At 48.1% G+C, this 17,150-nt stretch overlaps 2 protein-coding genes across 4 annotated transcripts in view; one reads left to right on the forward strand and one right to left on the reverse strand.

The window, feature by feature from the left end:
- POLH (DNA polymerase eta) overlaps nucleotides 1–4,623 on the forward strand; it is a 31,835-nt gene extending 27,212 nt beyond the window's left edge. For all 3 annotated transcript variants that reach the window (XM_045843043.1, XM_045843044.1, XM_045843045.1), the window contains one exon: nucleotides 1,078–4,623. In XM_045843043.1, the coding sequence (XP_045698999.1) occupies nucleotides 1,078–1,972 (895 nt within the window). In that variant the 3' untranslated portion in view covers nucleotides 1,973–4,623. The remainder of the gene's footprint in view (nucleotides 1–1,077) is intronic.
- Nucleotides 4,624–5,503: 880 nt separating this feature from the next.
- GTPBP2 (GTP binding protein 2) lies at nucleotides 5,504–13,414 on the reverse strand. Its single transcript, XM_045843927.1, has 12 exons — nucleotides 13,197–13,414; nucleotides 11,243–11,269; nucleotides 10,803–10,987; nucleotides 10,298–10,406; nucleotides 9,900–10,097; nucleotides 9,429–9,603; nucleotides 9,056–9,275; nucleotides 8,513–8,648; nucleotides 8,318–8,376; nucleotides 7,533–7,704; nucleotides 6,992–7,156; nucleotides 5,504–6,765 (listed from the first exon to the last, which is right to left on the reverse strand). Exons 1-12 carry the CDS (start codon nucleotides 13,380–13,382, stop codon nucleotides 6,592–6,594), a joined length of 1,806 nt encoding a protein of 601 aa, XP_045699883.1. The 5' UTR covers nucleotides 13,383–13,414; the 3' UTR covers nucleotides 5,504–6,591.
- Nucleotides 13,415–17,150: the final 3,736 nt, after the last annotated feature.

A 17,150-nucleotide genomic window follows, 5' to 3' on the forward strand; every position in this document is an offset into this window, starting at 1 on the left:
CCCCCTTCCCTCCCTAAAATAAATAAATAAAATCTTAAAAAAAAAAAGAAATGAAAATAATTTTAAAAAAATTAACTTTTCCTCTCTGGTATATTTGCTTTCAAAAATTGAATATCTTTACTGAATAAAATGATAATGGTGATACTGTGTTCATATGAAACCTTAAAAAATTGACAGACTATAATATTATTCACCAAGAGCTTGAAACCTATTGATAAGGAAGCATCAGAATTACCTGATTGTGAGATTGTCCCCAAGCATGAAGCTGGAGGACAGTGAGATACTGTTGTAATAATTTAAAAATAGCATTTACTCTTTACATCTTCGAGGGACTAATCTGTATGTAAAAGCACATTGCATCTTCTGAAATTCAATTCATGTGAAAATTTACTTGAGTAATTAGACACAATGAGGAACTTCATGGCAGAAATCTGTATGTAAAAGCACATTGCATCTTCTGAAATTCAACTCATGTGAAAATTTACTTAAGTAATTAGACACAATGAGGAACTTCATGGCAGAAATTTCTTGAAATGTTTCTGTGACTAGGTGAGGTAACCAAAAGCCATTGTGGAATTTCATTTTCCAGAAACTCTGGAGCTGAAAGCCCGTCAGCGTTAGGGTTAGGTGTTGCCCTCTTAAAAACAGCAGAATGGGTGAGAGGCTATTTTCAGGAGTCTGTCTAGTCTAAATATTCTAAAAGTTTTTTTGTTGCCCAGAGTAAAATTTTTTGCCCTAACCCTGAATTATAGCAGCTCTGAAGCAGTATCTTACGAAAATGATGATACCTAGTTGCCAGGGAATCCCACTCACACTCATGCAACTTGGTTTACCAAGTCGGCGATTGTCAAGGAGTGGTCCTAAATCAGCAATATCAACATTACCTAGGAACTTGGTGGAAAGGCACATTCTCTGCCCATCTCAGATTTACTGAACCTCTATTAATCTGATACACCCTAAAGTTTGTGAGTCAATGCGGTAATGATTTCCTGCTGTGGCAGAACCAGAATCCCAGTTATTTTTTATCATTCAAATCTGTGACCTGGTGCTAATCTTGTTCTTGTACTTTCCATACAGGTCCCCTCCCCTCACAATGGTTTTCCTCTGTGCTACCAAATTCTCTGCCACTGCCCCTTCGTCTTGCACAGACATCACCGTCTTCTTGAGTAACGACTCAGGTTCTCTGCCAAAGGTGCCAGTTGCCAGTCCAGAAACTAAGACCCAGGGAAGTGGCCCATCGGTGACAGCCACTAAGAAAGCAGCCACTTCTCTGGAATCATTTTTCCAAAAAGCTTCAGAAAAGCAGAAAGTCAAAGATGCTTCACTTTCATCCCTTACTGCCACTTCCCAGGCCCTCAAGAGCAATTCACCACTGAAGCTCTCCTTACCTTTCCAAACCAGCCGTACTACAGGAATCGGGCCCTTCTTTAAGCAGAAAAGTTTGCTTCTGAAGCAGAAACAGCTTAATGATCCTTCTGTTGTCATTCCTCCACAGAATCTGCAGTCTAGCCCTAAAAAGTTATCAAAATATTTTCCAGCAAAGTATCCAGATTCTGCCCCCGTCTGTGAAGGGGTTTTGAAGCTCGAATCCTTTAAAGCAACTCCTGCAGAGATGGATTTGGCCCGAAACAGCCGGAGCAGGTTTGCCTCTTTAACCTCCCAGTCTGCTCCAGAGGGGGCTCAGAAGGCAGCTACCACCCCACGCCTGCTGGCTACTGAGGACCAAGTGCCCTGTGAGAAGTGTGGCTCTCTGGTACCTGTGTGGGAGATGCCGGAACATAAGGACTATCATTTTGCACTAGAGTTGCAGAAATCCTTTTTCCAGCCCCACAGTTCACACCCCCAGGTTGTTCCTGCCAGTTCTCCTCAAGGCAAAAGAAATCCCAAGAGCCCTCTGGCCTCTGGTAATAAACGCCCCAGGCCTGAGGGCATGCAGACCTTGGAATCATTTTTTAAGCCATTAACACCCTAAGTGCTGTCTTCAGGCTTGCTGCAATGTTTTAATATTTTATCTATAACCTGGGAAATGGAAATATGTTTACTTTTTAAGGAAATTCATAACTATAAAAATTTTATAAGAAAAATAATTCAGTTAAATGCTGAGTGTAGGCTATCTCTTCATGGGCATGGATTCTAATTTCATTGCAAATAGAAATGTAAAAATTTGTCTTCCAGAGATACAACTGCTTTGCATTTTTAATCATGAAGTGTTTAGGGAGGCAGTGTCATGTAGTCAAAAATGTGTGGGCCTTGGAGCCTTGGAGATCTGGTTCCAGACCTGACACTGCCTCCTGTATTGTAGTATATGGCCTGGAGCTAGTCACTTTCCTCACTCTTCCTCATCTTTGAGATGAGCAGAATTGAGATAATGCCTTACAGATTACTGAAGATTAAGAATAATTTCTTAAAATACTATAGCACAGAAGGAACTGAGTAAAAAAGTTTTTGTTCCCCCTTCCTCTGTGTTGGGTTACTCAGTAGATACTGAACTTCATACAAGCAAACTGTGTGGACAGCCAGTTTTAGCCATTGGCCCTTCTGCCTCTTGCATCTTGTTCTATGTACGAGATTGTTACTGGACGACTGCAGGAACCCTGCTTAGACTGGGTAGTCATGACCAGAACTAGATTACCTCCAGAACCCTGCTGCTCGTGTGATGCTGAGCAGCAGCAGCAGCACCAGGGAACTTGTTAAAATTGTCTCAGCTTCACCTCCACCCCAGCTGAATCAGAATCTGTATATTAATAAGATTCCTCAGGGTGTATCTTAAAGTTTCAGAAATACTGATCTAGAAAATACTAACAGCTGGCCAGGTTTGTAGAGAGCATTTTGTTAAACCCTAAACTACAAATTTAAAGGGTAAGTACTTGGGCCTTTGGGGTCAGTGGTGTGCTCACCTCTTCCCTATTTAAGTGACCATTTAGGTTTTCCCTGTTTAGTGACCATAGCTTAGGGTTTTAAATTGCTGTAGCTTTTTGCACTTATCTGCATTTATTGTGCTGTATTTTTCGTCTCTGCTCTTATATGTGGAAAGTTAGCCTTTTTTTTTTTTTTGTCTTTTCTGATATGGAGGACCTTGAATAAAACTGAAGATGAACCACATTACATGGTAGTGAGGTAGTGCAGAAGTAGGGACAAGGGTGCACATATTTCCCCTCAGATACATCTATAAAAACCAACTGCTTTTTAAGCTTATTTATAAACTCGGGGGTCTGTTTTTAGTTTGAAGGAGGGAAACAATTGAAAACCACCAGGTCTAACAGGAAATTTCTTGCTCCAAAAATATTTAAATGTCTAATAAAAGACAATATTTACTCTATACATGGTCCTTTCCCTACTAGGTCTGTAGTTTCTTGGAGGCAAGAATTCTACACAGTGCCCTGCACATAATAGATGCTTAATATTCATTGGATGAAAATATATAATGAAAAAAATTGTAGATGGTTACTGGAACTAGCAAAATAAAAATATACATGCTACTGGCAGACAGGGGCAGGAGGCTGTCTTATATATCCTTTTATCCTCCTAAATGGTCCCTTGACCTGAAGTAGCTCACTGGAGTTCCTGGAGATGTGTCATTAAGTACTGATATGATTTTCCAAAATTTCCCTTCTTAACCCAGGAAGAGTTTTTAGAAAATTTTTAAAATAAAAAATGCATTTTTGTTCTTTGATGGGTGATTGTGTGCAGGTTTCATATTTCAAATTCACTTAAACCTAAGAAAAATTGTTTTAATTCAGTGGTGTGTAAGAATGAATTATGCCAGGATGTCATCATCCCACATCTGTTGTCATTGACAGCAGCCAGAAGTCCAACTGGGGTCCTGCTGGGAGCTTATTGATAGGAGCTTGTGGAGAATCACAATGGGAAGAGGGTATTTTGACTATAAATACTGAGTTTATGAGGATTATTTGAGAGTTTTGGTTTGGATGAGGTGCCTCTTCACTAACCTACAAACTCTCTGAAGACCTTTGAGACATTTGCTCCTACTTGTGGGCAGTGGTGTTAAACCCCCGCAGAACCTCATAAATGATGCTATTCGTGGCCCCTCGGTCCTCCTGCTGACACTCCTGTCCTGGCTGCCTAGCAATGTGCTCTAGCAACAGGGAACTTTTACTTTTGTGCTGGCAGCTGGACATCAGCTCTTCGGTGGCTCTGCTGCCAACTTTCTGGAGTGCCTCCTGGTATAAAAAGGTACACTTTGTATTAAGTTTGGACTTGACTCCTTTGCCTCCCCTTGATTGGAACAATAGTGTGATTAATCTGTTATTTGTTTGGTGTATGTTACTTTACTTGGCTTATTAAGAGAAATATTGTGCCCTGGCTGATGTGGCTCAGTGGATTGAATGCTGGCCTGCGAATCAAAAGGTTGCCAGTTCAATTCCCAGCCAGGGCACAAGCCTAGGTTTCAGGCCAGGTCTCCAGTTGGGGGTGTGTGAGGCAACCTGTCGATGTTTCTGTCACACATTGATGTTTCTCTCCCTCTTTCTCCCTCCCTACCCCTTTCTCTAAAAATAAATAAAACCTTTAAAAAAAGAAGATACTGTATTCTACTCACTGGCTTATGAAATTATAATTCCTACAGTGAACCTGTGCTAAATAAATTGCTGGCAAAGACAGAAATCAGTCTCTGAGCATAATTTTGCTGCCTACCCAAAACAAACAAAAAACATATAGTTTTTACTGAATATAACCTTTCCTCATTGCTCAGCAATTGTACAGAAGGAAATAAACCCACAGGAGGAAGTTCTTCAACCATAGGCTTCTTACCAAGTTAAACCAGTGATATTTTTAAAAGCAGCTGAGCTTGAGAGGTAGGGAAAACTATCACTTTAATACCCTGGAGGCAAAATGTTGGGGGACCTTGGGCCATGTTTGTCATTAAATTTCTTTTGAAAAGTTCAGTACTCAAAATGCAGTCCCTGCTTTTTGTAGTTGACTTTAACATCGGGCCCTATTTCTCTACCCATAAATGATGATAATCAGGTACTCTGAACAGACACAGGAAGAAGGGACTAAGGGTTGGCTAGGTGGCGTTCATAACTCCAAGAAGCCAGTTTAGTACATTAACCTCACTTCAGGCTATTTTGCATTGCTAGAAAAAACCTTAATTACCATGTGTCTAAATTCTATTCCTCACTAAGTAGCTGGCATACTAATCTCCAAATCTCTGACACAGTGGTGGGCCTCCTAACCACTGCAACCATTAGCAAGTGGCCAATTCCTCAAGTATGGGGTGGCTACCTATCTCAGCTAAAAAGGTGGCAGTTTTGCTTTCTGTTTTGTTCACTCAAAGAACTATGCAAAACAGGCAGGCCTGAATGCTTGATCACAGTACTGGAACACTGATCACATGGGAGAGAGGAAAGGAACAGCAAACGAGATATTAGATGTGTTCTCTTCTCACTCAGGGCTCAGCGGTGTTAGCATTTCACTTATCTCTAGTCCTGAACAGGAATCTAGCTCTGGAAGCCAAACCTATCTCTGAAGCATAAGCACAGTGTGTTCAATAAAACATTTTTATTCTGTACAATATATATGTATATTTAAATATATATGTGTATGTACATATATATATATATATATATGCAGAGAAATCTCAATCGATAAATCCCTGAGTCCATGGGAACCCAGGACACTAACAAAGGGAAAGGAAGGAGTCCATGTCCTGAAGAGCAGGAAACATGGCACCATCCTTCCCTTTTCTCCCAGTTCCCAGCAACAGAGGGAAGGGATAGTCACTGCAAATTGCTAAAACAAGAGAGGACTCGTGTAGGAGTGGGAAGCAGGGCAAGGGTGGCAGGAATGGGGGCTGCGGGTCAGTCTGGGGAGGTAAAACATACTGTTCGATCAGCATTAAAACCAACAGATCACTGCAGAGGAGGGGACAAAACTGACATGTGGCCGACCTTCGGTAGGTACGCCAAGCCTTAGCTCAGCAGCCCCAGGCCTGGGCCAGCACAACAAATAGCACCTGTGCGCTTATGCAAGGAGAAGCTGGGGAAATGGCCCTTGAGTGAGGAAGGGAAGGGACATAAAGCAGAGGAATAGGCGGCACGTCTCAGTACAGAATGGGAACATTGCCATTCACTGTCCCTGTGCCTTTTCTTCAGACCCTGGGCCACCAGATGGCCAGGAGCAGATGTCTTCTGTCCATAGTCAGGTAGAGATGGTAACTTACATGGTCTTCAGAAGAGGTATAGAAAAGAAATGCTTTTGAGGACCACCCTTAGTTGTTGTGACAATTCTTGAAATGCAGGGACAACACCGGTGAATCATGCCCAGTTCTGACAGTGGGGCCAACGTGACAACGGTCAGCTCCCTCTAGTAGACAGGCCATGGGGTTTCCAGGGTTGATGAGCCAACCAGGTGGACACACGGCTGCTGAGCACTGCCCTGAATTCTCCTGTCGTCTCCCTCAGGGTTGCCCCTCCCTGGCCACACCAAGCTTGGCACCTCTCCAGAACGGTGGCAGGGAGCACCCCTCTCTCCCTAGCCTATTAACACACAGAGCCGCCAACAGGGGGCAGCATGGCCAGTCACCTTGTATATTGTAGGGACAGCAATGGAGCTGTGCCTGCCTGGAGGAGTTCAGAAGCCGTTGGCCTGGGCTTCTCCTGCTGCAATGGCTTGCACGTCAGTGACATGGCCGATGCCCTTCGTGACACCCTCCCGGAACAGCAGCTTGGCGCCCACCTTCAGGTACTCTGGGTGTTTCAGGAAGCGGAAACGTACCACTGCCTTCTCCCCTGTCCGCAGCTTGTCCTGCAGCAGATATGCAGTCACTGGCCCTGGGCAGAGCCTCCCGCCCCATTCTCTACCAGCCTCGGCTCTCCACCCCTGGGGGCCTATCAGGCTTCTACCCACCCTAAGTGGGTCTCTGTCCCTTTTGTAGGATCAGGGACTTCTCTATGAGTCTGGGGGAAGGCCTTTCTGGAGGCAGAATTTTGACTTTTCCCTGGAAAAACAGGCATGGCCGGGTCCCTCTCACCTTGGCGTGGATCTTTTCCACCACCGCCGTTTGACGGACATTGCCCACGTGTACTGTCACCTGGAAGCCTCGACGGAATGTGGTGGCATGGAACAGTAGGACTATTTCTGCCTCGAACACTGAGCAGATGGTGGGATTCATCTCGGGGCTCACCATCACCATGCCCTGGGGAAGCACAGCCCCAGTTCTTGCGTTAGTCTCTCTCACCCTTAGAGCTCCTCAGGTTCCTCTTCCTCTAGGACTTCAGCCACAGGAACTCAGATGACAACATTCAAAACTCTTCTCTTAGAGGGAACCCCTCCTTACCCACCTCCCAGGTCCTCTAATCCTTCTAACGGCTTGTATTTCTAGGGTCCTGGACACTGGGCTTATACCCCAGTGATTCATATTTAGTGATCTGTCCTTTATAGGCACGCTAAGCCTTTTCAAACACGGACAGCCTGTGAAAGCAGTTTCTTGGGATAGAGGCCATGTTTCCTTTGAGTTCCCCTTAGCCAGGTGCTTCTCTTTGTGTTCCTCTGCAACCCTCCCTCCACCTCACCTTGCGAAGGAGCGCACGGTCAAAGTCCCCGAGGGCCAGCGTAGCAGCCTGCCCAGCTCGCAGCACACGGCAGGCAGAGCGGTTGCGCTGGATGCTGCATACTCTCAGCTCCAGGAAGCAGCCATCGTCCGTGGGGCCCACCACCAGCTGGTCGCCCTCGCGGCAAATCCCACTGCAGCCCAGGGGGCGGATGGCACAGCGTCAGCCTGGGCTCCCTTACTTACTTCTCTGCTAGGGTCACCCAGAGCGTTCCTTCCCTTCTAAGGTGAGTCCCTCAGGAGGGGGAGCAAGACCCTAAATTCTGACTTGGAGATAGGGGAGACGCCTGCTTTGCCCCAGTTCAGAGTTCAGATTCTGAAGAGTAATATCAGGAAGGGCAGCGACGGCTGGCCAAGAGTACCTGCTGGTTTGATACTGAATACCTGATCCCTGAAAGAGCGACATTCCCTTGAGCCTCTGCTTTGGAAAGAGTCTTAAGGGACCTCTCATCTCCCTACTTGAAGGTGAAGTCAGCTGAATATACTCTAGTTATCTTCCTGGGGCCCGGGACCCACACTTCTCCATCAGGGGCCTGGAGGTTCCCAGTAAAGCAACAATACTGTTTCTTCCCTCATGAGCCAACAGACTAGCTTTCTCCAGTTCTTCTGATGGTGAAAGGCTAGTCTGCAGACAAGCACATCTGTCAGCTGGGCTCTGTTCGACTCCAGGGTCTGCTCTGGGCCACGTCTTCGAGTGTATGGGTATGTGAGGGCTGAGTGGGGTGGGTAGCAAGCAAGGGAGTTCACCTGGAAAGTGTCCCTCCAACAACTGTCCCCACTTCTGGTACTGTATAGATTTCATCCACCTGAAGCCAAAGAAAATTCTATCAATGGCCTGGCAAGTCATGCTGCCAGGTCCAAACTCTCTAAGCAGACTCAGCCTCGGCCAGAATTAGTCCCTCCTATCTCCCCAGCTCACTGCCTGTCTGGACAGACAATCACCTGAAACTCGGTCAGCTGCTGCATGAGTTCCTCCTGCTCTTTGCTGTTGGTGAGAGGTGGCAGGATATTCAAAAAGACTTTGAGCAGGTCCAGACTCTCTCCAGACACACTGGACAGAGTGAAGATAGGGGTGACACTGTAGAGGGAGGCATGGAATAGACGGATGAGGCAAGTTCTAACAGGAAGCAGAGGCTACAGCCCCATACATGGAAAGGTGAGCTTTTCTCAGGGTGGCTAGGGGCCCCTCTCCTGATGATCTTTGCAAGAGCTGTGGGACTTCTCTCTTTGTGAGCCAGCCGAGGACCCATCCTAGAGTCCAAGGGAGTTGGCAAATTCCTCACATAGCATTTCATCTTCAGGGTCCCATGCATCACCCAAATTCCAAGCTGGCTTGGGGGAGGGGCCAAACCTTTTAGAAAAGCCCAACCTGCAAAACCACAGAACTGAGCCAGAACTGGTTTGGTCCTGAGGTGGAACACCACGCTCGGGGGCCCTATGGCAGCGTTCCCTGTGGACCAGGGTTCTGTAGTGAGAAAGACTTACTTGGGTGACTGGGCAAACTGCTGGGCAGCAGTGACGGCATCATCCTCAGAGGTGACCAACATGGGTACTTTGTGGCAGCCAGGCTGCTTGAGGACTCGCTCTAGCTGGCGTACCGTCCTCTCCACTGTGGTCTTGGCACACAAGTCCACCTTGCTGACCACGATGAAGAAGGGCACTTTCAGGGCCAGGGCCAGCCCCAGATGCTCCCTTGTTGTGCCAGCTGCCTCAGAGAAGGAAGGCAGGCATCAGGAGGGACCGTGGGAGGGAGAAGAGGGAAAAGAGGAGAGTTCATCTGGCTCCCAGGTTTGAGGAGGTTCGGCGCAGGAGAGTCAGAACCCGCCTCCAGCCCCACCCCTGCCCCCATGCTTCGTACCAATCCCAGTGTTAGCACTGACGAGGAGCAGGGCGCAGTCAGGGCAGTAAGAGGTGAGGCCGAAGATGGTGGTGTGTAGGTACTTGTGGTGGCCAGCCAGGTCGATGAAGGTGATCATCTTGGAGCTGCTTTCACAGATCTCTTCTGCCGTCCGTGAGTCACTGTAATTCACCACCTGGCCCAGAGCCCAGGGCTCTCAGTGTCCCCTGCCAGCCTCCCCAACCCTTTAAGAGTTGCCAGGACCTAAACCAGTCCCTGGGTGACCCTGACTCTTAACCCTGAGTCCCATTTCTGATTTAATTCCACTGATTTCCCATTTGTTTTCTAAGGAGGACAGAGCTTGTTCACTGCCCTAAGGGCCTTCATCCACTCTCCAAAAAGTCTCTACACTCTGCCCTTGGACTCTGTCCCTCACCACTGCCATCCCATCCTCACAGTCTGCCCCCACTGGGTCCCGCTGATTGCATGCACCTCTCCCTTGCTGTTAAAGCCCAGGATCTCGAAGCTGATGCTGGAGGTTCGGCCAGACTGAATCTCGTGCAGGTGGCGGAAAAGGTTGAGCCGAGCCCGGCCCCGCCCATTGTCCAGCTCTCCTTGGGTCAGGACTCCAAGCAGAGTTGACTTCCCCGAGTCCACATTTCCCAGGACAGCCACACGAAGGTCCAGAAACTGTGGATGAATTGTCAGAGGTAAGGGCTCCTATCCCTTATCTCCCTCCACTGAAGGTTGGGTCAAGGGCAGTGCTGCTCCCTGGGGACCAAATGGTAAACTGGGTACCCCTGTCTCACAGGCCAGGAGGGAGCTGCCACCACAGGGCCCCCCCTCTCAGGGAGCACGGGTGTGAAAGGCAGGGAAGGGTATGTGCTCACCTGTTGGTTGTCAGGGACCTTTCGTACCAGCACCTCAGTGATCTTCCGGGGCACGTCGCTATCATAATCTACTTCTCGCTCCCGGAGAACAGTGATGTCTGCTCCAACCCTATCACAACAAGGCCACAGCTTCTGCATCTCACCTGTACTCCCCCACCTCCAACCTTCCACCCAGGCTCTGGATCAGTGGCTTTCCCGCATGTCCCAAAGAGCTCCCAACACCTTCTTCCTCCCCTACCATGCTGCAATCTATCCCACATCCACAGCTTCCTCTAAACAAACAAACAAACAAACAAACAAACAAACAAACAAACAAATCTTAAGTCAAGGAGCCAAAAAGCCTAGGTCCAAATGTGGAGAAGCCCAGATGACTAGCCCTGCCCACTGTCTTGAGAAGGCAGCAGAAGTAAAGTCCCTTCTTGGCCCCTAGGCCCTAGGTGACTGGGTACATGAGGGTCCTCCCCAGAGTTAGGGAGAAGAGAACTGAGGGGGAAGGGAAGCATACTTCTCTGCCATCCGGTGCAAGGTCTTGAGGGAAGCCCGCATCTCCTCCTCAGCCAGCCCCACCAGCAGCCCATTGTCCTCCACCCCAATCTGGTAGACTGCCTCACCACGGCCCTCCTGGAGTCTCCACTTCATCTGTGTCACCAGGTGCTCAAAGCGGTACTGGGATGGATTCACCAGCTTCAGCTTAGGGCAAGTGAGGTATCAGGAGAAGGTGAAGTCAGAGATGCTCCTCCTGAACCCATATCTCACCACCTATCCTGCTGCAAGGACCAGGACCTTCCCTTCCCACTTAAACCTCCTCATACCTGACACCCTCTAACAAAGCTCTTACCCTGAACCACATCCCTACATTACTATAGATCACGAAGTTGAAAAGATCTCAGAGAAATTGTCATCTGCTAACAAGGACAACCTGCTCCTCCCCACCCTGAGACTCACTTTATATTCGATGTTTCCATCTTCAGCCTAAAAAGAAACAGGTAGCAGTTACCAAACACAGTCCTCATTCCCCATTTCCTACTTCCCCATTTCCTGCTGGGGCTCAGGCAGCAGCTCACTTGAGAGAGCAGGAAGGCTCAGTGGCACCTGCCTAGGCATGTGCCTGCCAAAGGTCACCGGCACACAAACCCTCTACTAAGCCCCAATGTGACCTCTCTCAAGGAAAGGCCTCTAAGAACACAGTCACCCATCTAAGCCAGGAGTGGGACCTTGAGTCCCTCTTTTCTTTGATCACTGGCAGTATGCTCTTCCTAGATTCGAGACCACCCCTTCCTTCTCCTCAGGCCCTTAAACTGCCGTCCCCAGAAATCTATGTCTCCTCTGTCTGGGCTGCTGAGGCCACTCTTTGCCACTGCTCTGGGAGACACCACTTCCTTCCTGCCCACCCCTCTCAGCTGATGTAACCAAGAGTAGGAGGATGCAAGAGGTTCTGGACCAGGGCCAAAGGGTTAACTCAGCAATGGTCACTGCAAACCTAGTGAGAGAGGAGCCCAGGTGAGACAGGGGCAGAGCTTCAAAGTTGGGATTGAGATAAAGAGAAGTAACTCAGAAAATATAATTAAGGGGACAGACTCATTGTGGCTTTTATCTCCTATCCCCTAACCCTTGCCTCTCGGTTGAGGTGAAATCCTGAGTCCACCCCACAATCTCCTCTACTTCTTCCCTATTTTAAATAGATTTTTAAATTTTTTTTACGATTTTATTTATTTATTTTTAAAGAGGGGAAGGGACGGGGAAAGAAAGGGAGAGAAGTATTAATGTGTGGTTGCCTCTCACGTGCCCCCCACTGGGGAACTGGCCCACAACCCAGACACGCGCCCTGACCCCGGGCATGTGGGAATCGAACTGGCGGCCCTTTGGTTCACAGCCTGCACTCAATCCACTGAGCTATTCCAGCCAGGGCTTTCCTACTTCTTCCCTATTTTAGATGACCCAAAACAGAAGTATTCTTTGCCTGAGCCTTCCCCTCTCAGATGCAAAAAGATATGAGATTTGCTTGTTCTGCCTCTCCTTCGTTTCTGCATTCCTCCTCCCTGGCCATTTTCCTTTTTCCCTTCCTGTCATCATTTCACCCCTTGAAGGCCCTCTGACTACAAACTCTAACAGGTCTTCACTAATAATCTCTACCTCGTTTTGATGGAGATGACTTCAGAAAAGTGGTACAAGGAAAATTCAAAGTGCTGGTCCTAGGACCAGCAGCATTAGCATCACCCTTCGGTTTACTTGTAATAAATGCAGATTATCAGGCCGACCTCTGACCTACTGTATCAGAAATTCTAGGGGTGGGGCAGCAATCCAGGGGATTCTGACGTATACTAAAGTTTGATACCACTGGTTTAGGCTCTTCCTCTGGGTCCACCTTTCCTAAGATGGGCAAAGTAGCAGTTATTCTCTGCCTTAGGGAATAGTGAAGTAGGTATATGGAGGCTGTCCCCACTTCCTGACTATCTGACTGTTCTCTGGATGTGTGTGTTGTGTGTATGTGTACTCAGGGATAGGTAAAGAACGTACTGCTCTTTTCCTGGGTACTCCCCTCCTCCCCATGGAACAAGTTTAGAAAACTCTGCTTCCTCATCCCAGAATATAGTCTACCTTCCCTTCCTGCAACTCAGGGATAGAGCCTGTGCATTCCACTGTTCTTCCCAAGGGGGTGAGAGTGAGATCTCCTTTTCCCATTTTTCCTACCAGCGTTTTGTTATCAGAATGGGAGGATCCTCCTCCCCACTCTTCTTTCCTGGGGTCCTGACCCTTGAGAAGAGGGCCAGTCTCTCTATTCCTCCTTCCTGGGGGTCCTGGGACCGGAAGGGGGTATCAATTCTCTTGGTCCCGCCTTTCTGGAGTCCCGGGACGGGAAAGTGGTTTTCTCTCAACCCGCCACATCTCAGGTGCTCACCTCGGGAGGCAGATACGGGGGGTTGTTGGCTTTGCTCCCTCTGTTTCTTCCGTTCTTCTTCTTCCCCTTCGGGCCCCCGCAGCCGCTGCTGCCCCCGGCCCCCCTAGCCTTGAGGGTTCCGCCCATGGCCGGGCCCCCTCCGGGCCGGCAGCAGCCGCCGAACAGCTCCGATACCCGCGAGTCCATCCGCTGCTGCCGCCAGCCCCCCGCCCAACCCCTCCCCCCCGTCACTGCCACCGCCGCCGCCCCTACTGCCACCACCGCGTCCGGCCAGCTAGTGTAGAGCGGGGTGGGGCTCCGCTCAGACCACGCCCCCACCCTTCTCCGGCTCCCGGCGCGTCAGAAACAGCCGCAGTGCACCACGGGATATAGAGTCCTCAAAGCTCAGATCTCTGTCAAAAGAGGTCGCCGCCGCCCTACAACTCACAGGAACCATCGCGGCGCACCGGGGCGCGGGTGGCTTTGGGGCGCAGAAGAGGAGCGCGCCTTTGTGCGCAAAGGTCTAAGGGACCTGTAGTCTGGTTCCCAATTTCTGCGCTCTGAACGGGTCCTTTTCTAAGGCTTTGGGGTGGGAGGTCACCGGAGAGCTTACTTCCGAGTCAAGCTTTAAGGGCGCTCTTGGGTGGGGCCCCTTAGCCCAATCCCAGACAACAGGTTTTGGACGTGGAGAGGTGCAAATTCAGGGCGACTGGTCCCTCCAGCCTGCGGGCTCCTCCCTTGCCTCAGTTTCTTCCCCGATGGTCCGCATGCCGTGGGGGTGAGTCAGGGCGAATGCCAGGGCGGAGGCGGATGATGGTTAGCCTAATTATGGCTGTTATTGTTACTATGATTTTGTCACCTTTACACAGCAGTCACTGCTTTATTACTGCTGACACCCTCCGGGGGTTGGTTTTGGTAGCCCAAGATACCGCGGTAGCCCCGACACGAGGCCCGAAACCATAAACCAGCTTTGCTCGCTGAGGGCTACAGGGATGCCCGCAGCGAGTACTTCCCCTCCTTTTTGTTTTGAAGCAGAACCAATCGGGGAGAACCGAGTTTGGTTTTAAAACAGCAAGTGCTATAGGAGGGGCCTTGCCACTATTTGGGGCGGGGCTGGGGCTGGGGCTTGGGTTACGTCAACCACTAGGAGGTCGTGGAAGTGTCGGGGAATAGAAACTTGGCCAAGGGCCCCAGAGGATTGCTGACTTTTGAATTTCTTGCCAAGCCATCCGTCTTGCTCTTTAGGGCTCTGGCAGTCAGCAAAGAGTAAACACATTTAGCGACATAAACCAGTGTACAAGACACTAGAAAGGCAGAGTGGAGAAGCAGTTAGTGTTGCCCCGTAGGGAGTCAGGACGCCAGGGTTCAATTCCCAGCCCATGGCGATCTCATGACTCACTATTCATTGTATGTCCACCTCCCCTCTCTTCACAAACAGCGAGATGCTCACACACAGCCAAGAGATAAAGCAGCCTATCCCTCCAGACCTCAGTTTTCCTTGGAAAATTAAAAGCGATAACAGTGGCTTACCTCTGGTGAACCTTTTAGGGATTCAGATCTGGTAGAGTCCATGGCTTCCCCCCTAGGACGACAAGGAAAGTAGCAGTTTACTAATCATAGAGTTGCTGGCCACATGGCATCACTTCCCAAAACTAAAACCATGGGGACAGAAGGATCAAAATCTGCACAAGACCTAGCAGGCCCAGCCAATTATGTGGTCTTCAGTGATTGAAAGCACATCTGACTTCTCTCTTCTCAACCCCCTTCAGCTAAAGGAAGGTAATGCTGCAGAGGTCAACCCTAGCCAGGGAGGGGCACAACCCCACCACGAAAACTGCTAGTTAGAGGCCGAGACCAAAGCACTCAATGATTGGTCTCAAGAAGGGTGGGGATTGGGAGAGAGAGCTAAGACCATCCCAACTCTCTCACTACCAGCAGCTCTGGGCTCTTGTGATAAGCAGGGCCTGCTGCACTTTCCTGATAAAACTTGTTCTCTCATCTTCCTGGCTCTTTCGACTACCCCCAACACAGTTTCACTTTATTCATCCCAATCCTGTTGTCTCCTAAGAGGAGAACTTTTAAAAAAAATTTTCTTGAATTTCTTAAAAAAAATTTTTTTTTAGATTTTATTTATTTTTTCTTGAGAGGGGAGGGAGGGAGAAAGAGAGAGAGAGAGAAACATCAATGTGCGGTTGCTGGGGACCGTGGCCTGCAACCCAGGCATGTGTCCTGACTGGGAATTGAACCTGCGAAGCTTTGGTTTGCAGCCCAAGCACAATCCACTGAGCTACACCAGCCAGGGCGAGGAGAACTTTTTTTAAAAAATAAACTTTCTAAAAAGATTTCATTTACTTTTAGAGAGAGGGGAAGGAAGAGAGGAGAGAAACATCAATGTGTGATTGCCTCTCATGTGAGCCTCTCACTGGGGATCTGGCCCATAACCCAGGCCGGTGCCCTGACTGGGAATTGAACTGGTGACCCTTTGGTTCATAGGCTGGTGCTTAATAGGCTGAGCCACACCAGCCAGGGCTAAGTGGAGAACTTTTGAGAGATGGGAGGGAATAACTCATTTCAATACTCCATTCTTGAACAACTTGGTTTACCACAAACAAGAGTGAAGCCTGGCAGAGAGGTAGGCTAAACAAGGATGTTTGTCTAGGAGGAGATCAGAGTCCTGGGAGATGGCAGGTGGTTTAGTTTCCTGGAGGAGCTGCTTATGAATCAGTGGTTGACTGTCAGGTATATATTTGTATATACCATAGCTGTGTGTGTGTGTGTGTGTGTATACACACACATACAGATATTTTTCTGGTATATAGCTAGTTATTTATGTGTGTATAGTACTTTTACATAAGATTTTATTTGGAATTTATCTTTATATAGATAAATCTTTATCTTTGTATGTATATTTATCTTTATCTTTATGTGGATGTGTGGTGGGAACTAATTTGATTTTTTCCCCTTCTAATTGGATAGGGAGTTGTCTCAAGTTATTTGCTTTGAAAAGTCATCCTTATCATATACTAAGATTTACCTATACATGGCTCTGCTTCTGGGCTCTCTTCTGTTTTAGGATTTGTTTATTCCTGAGTGAATACCACAGTATTTTAATCATTGTACTTTTATAGTAGGTTTTGATCTCTAGTTCCTGCTTCCTGAAACACACCCTTTTCCTGGCCTCTATGACTTGCTACTTATCTATTTTAAAAAATATTTTATTTGTTTATTTTAAGAGGGAAAGGGAAAGAGAAAGAGAGGGAAAGAAACATCAATGTGTGGTTGCCTCTCATGTGCCCCCTACTGGGGACCTGGCCTGCAACCCCCAGGCATGTGCCCTGAATCAAACCAGTGACCCTTTGGTTTGCAGGCCAGCAGTCAGTCCACTGAGTCACACCAGCCAGGGCTTATCTATTTCCCTTGATACTTCTCTGGCAACTCCTCAGTGTCATTTAGAGCTTCTTCCTTCTCTGTTCATCCCCTAAACGTTAGTGTCTTTGGGATCCTAGCTCATCCTTATTCTATATACTCTCTGGGTGATCTAATTAAATCTCATGCTGATGATGCTCAAATACTTATCTCTATTCCTGACGATGTTCCTAAATATTTGCCCAATTAAATGGCAAACTTGACCTATCAAAAACTGAACTTACCTCTTCTCCTTACCCACATCTCAATAAATCTTCATCGAATAGCACAACTGACCACAGAGATGCTGGAGTGAAAATCCTGCTTGTCTTCTTGGAAGCCTGTCTCTAGCTCTCCTTTTCCTCCTGGGATCAATCACCGAGTAATGCTCCTTGGACCTCCTAAATATCCGTAGGGTTCACCCAGTTCTCTCCACCCCACTGTGACTACTCTAGTTCAGGCCTCTTTCACCATGCAGTTGGGTAATTGAAGTTGCTAGATCTAACAGGTATTCCTGCCTCCTCTCTTATATCCTACTTGTAATCTAATCTCTGCACTGCAGCCAGTGTA

The sequence above is a fragment of the Phyllostomus hastatus genome, unplaced genomic scaffold, assembly GCF_019186645.2.
Source record: "Phyllostomus hastatus isolate PE091 unplaced genomic scaffold, TTU_PhHast_1.1 phas_contig_40, whole genome shotgun sequence".
Classification (NCBI taxonomy): Eukaryota; Metazoa; Chordata; class Mammalia; order Chiroptera; family Phyllostomidae; genus Phyllostomus; species Phyllostomus hastatus.

Coding starts and splice junctions, on each gene's coding strand:
- GTPBP2 (XM_045843927.1), bottom strand. CDS start 13,382: ATGGACTCGCGGGTATCGGAGCTGTTCGGCGGCTGCTGCCGGCCCGGA. Junction 9,604..9,899: donor GCTTTAACAGCAAGGGAGAG/GTGCATGCAATC, acceptor GCTCTGGGCCAG/GTGGTGAATTACAGTGACTC. Junction 9,276..9,428: donor CAGTGCTAACACTGGGATTG/GTACGAAGCATG, acceptor TCTCTGAGGCAG/CTGGCACAACAAGGGAGCAT.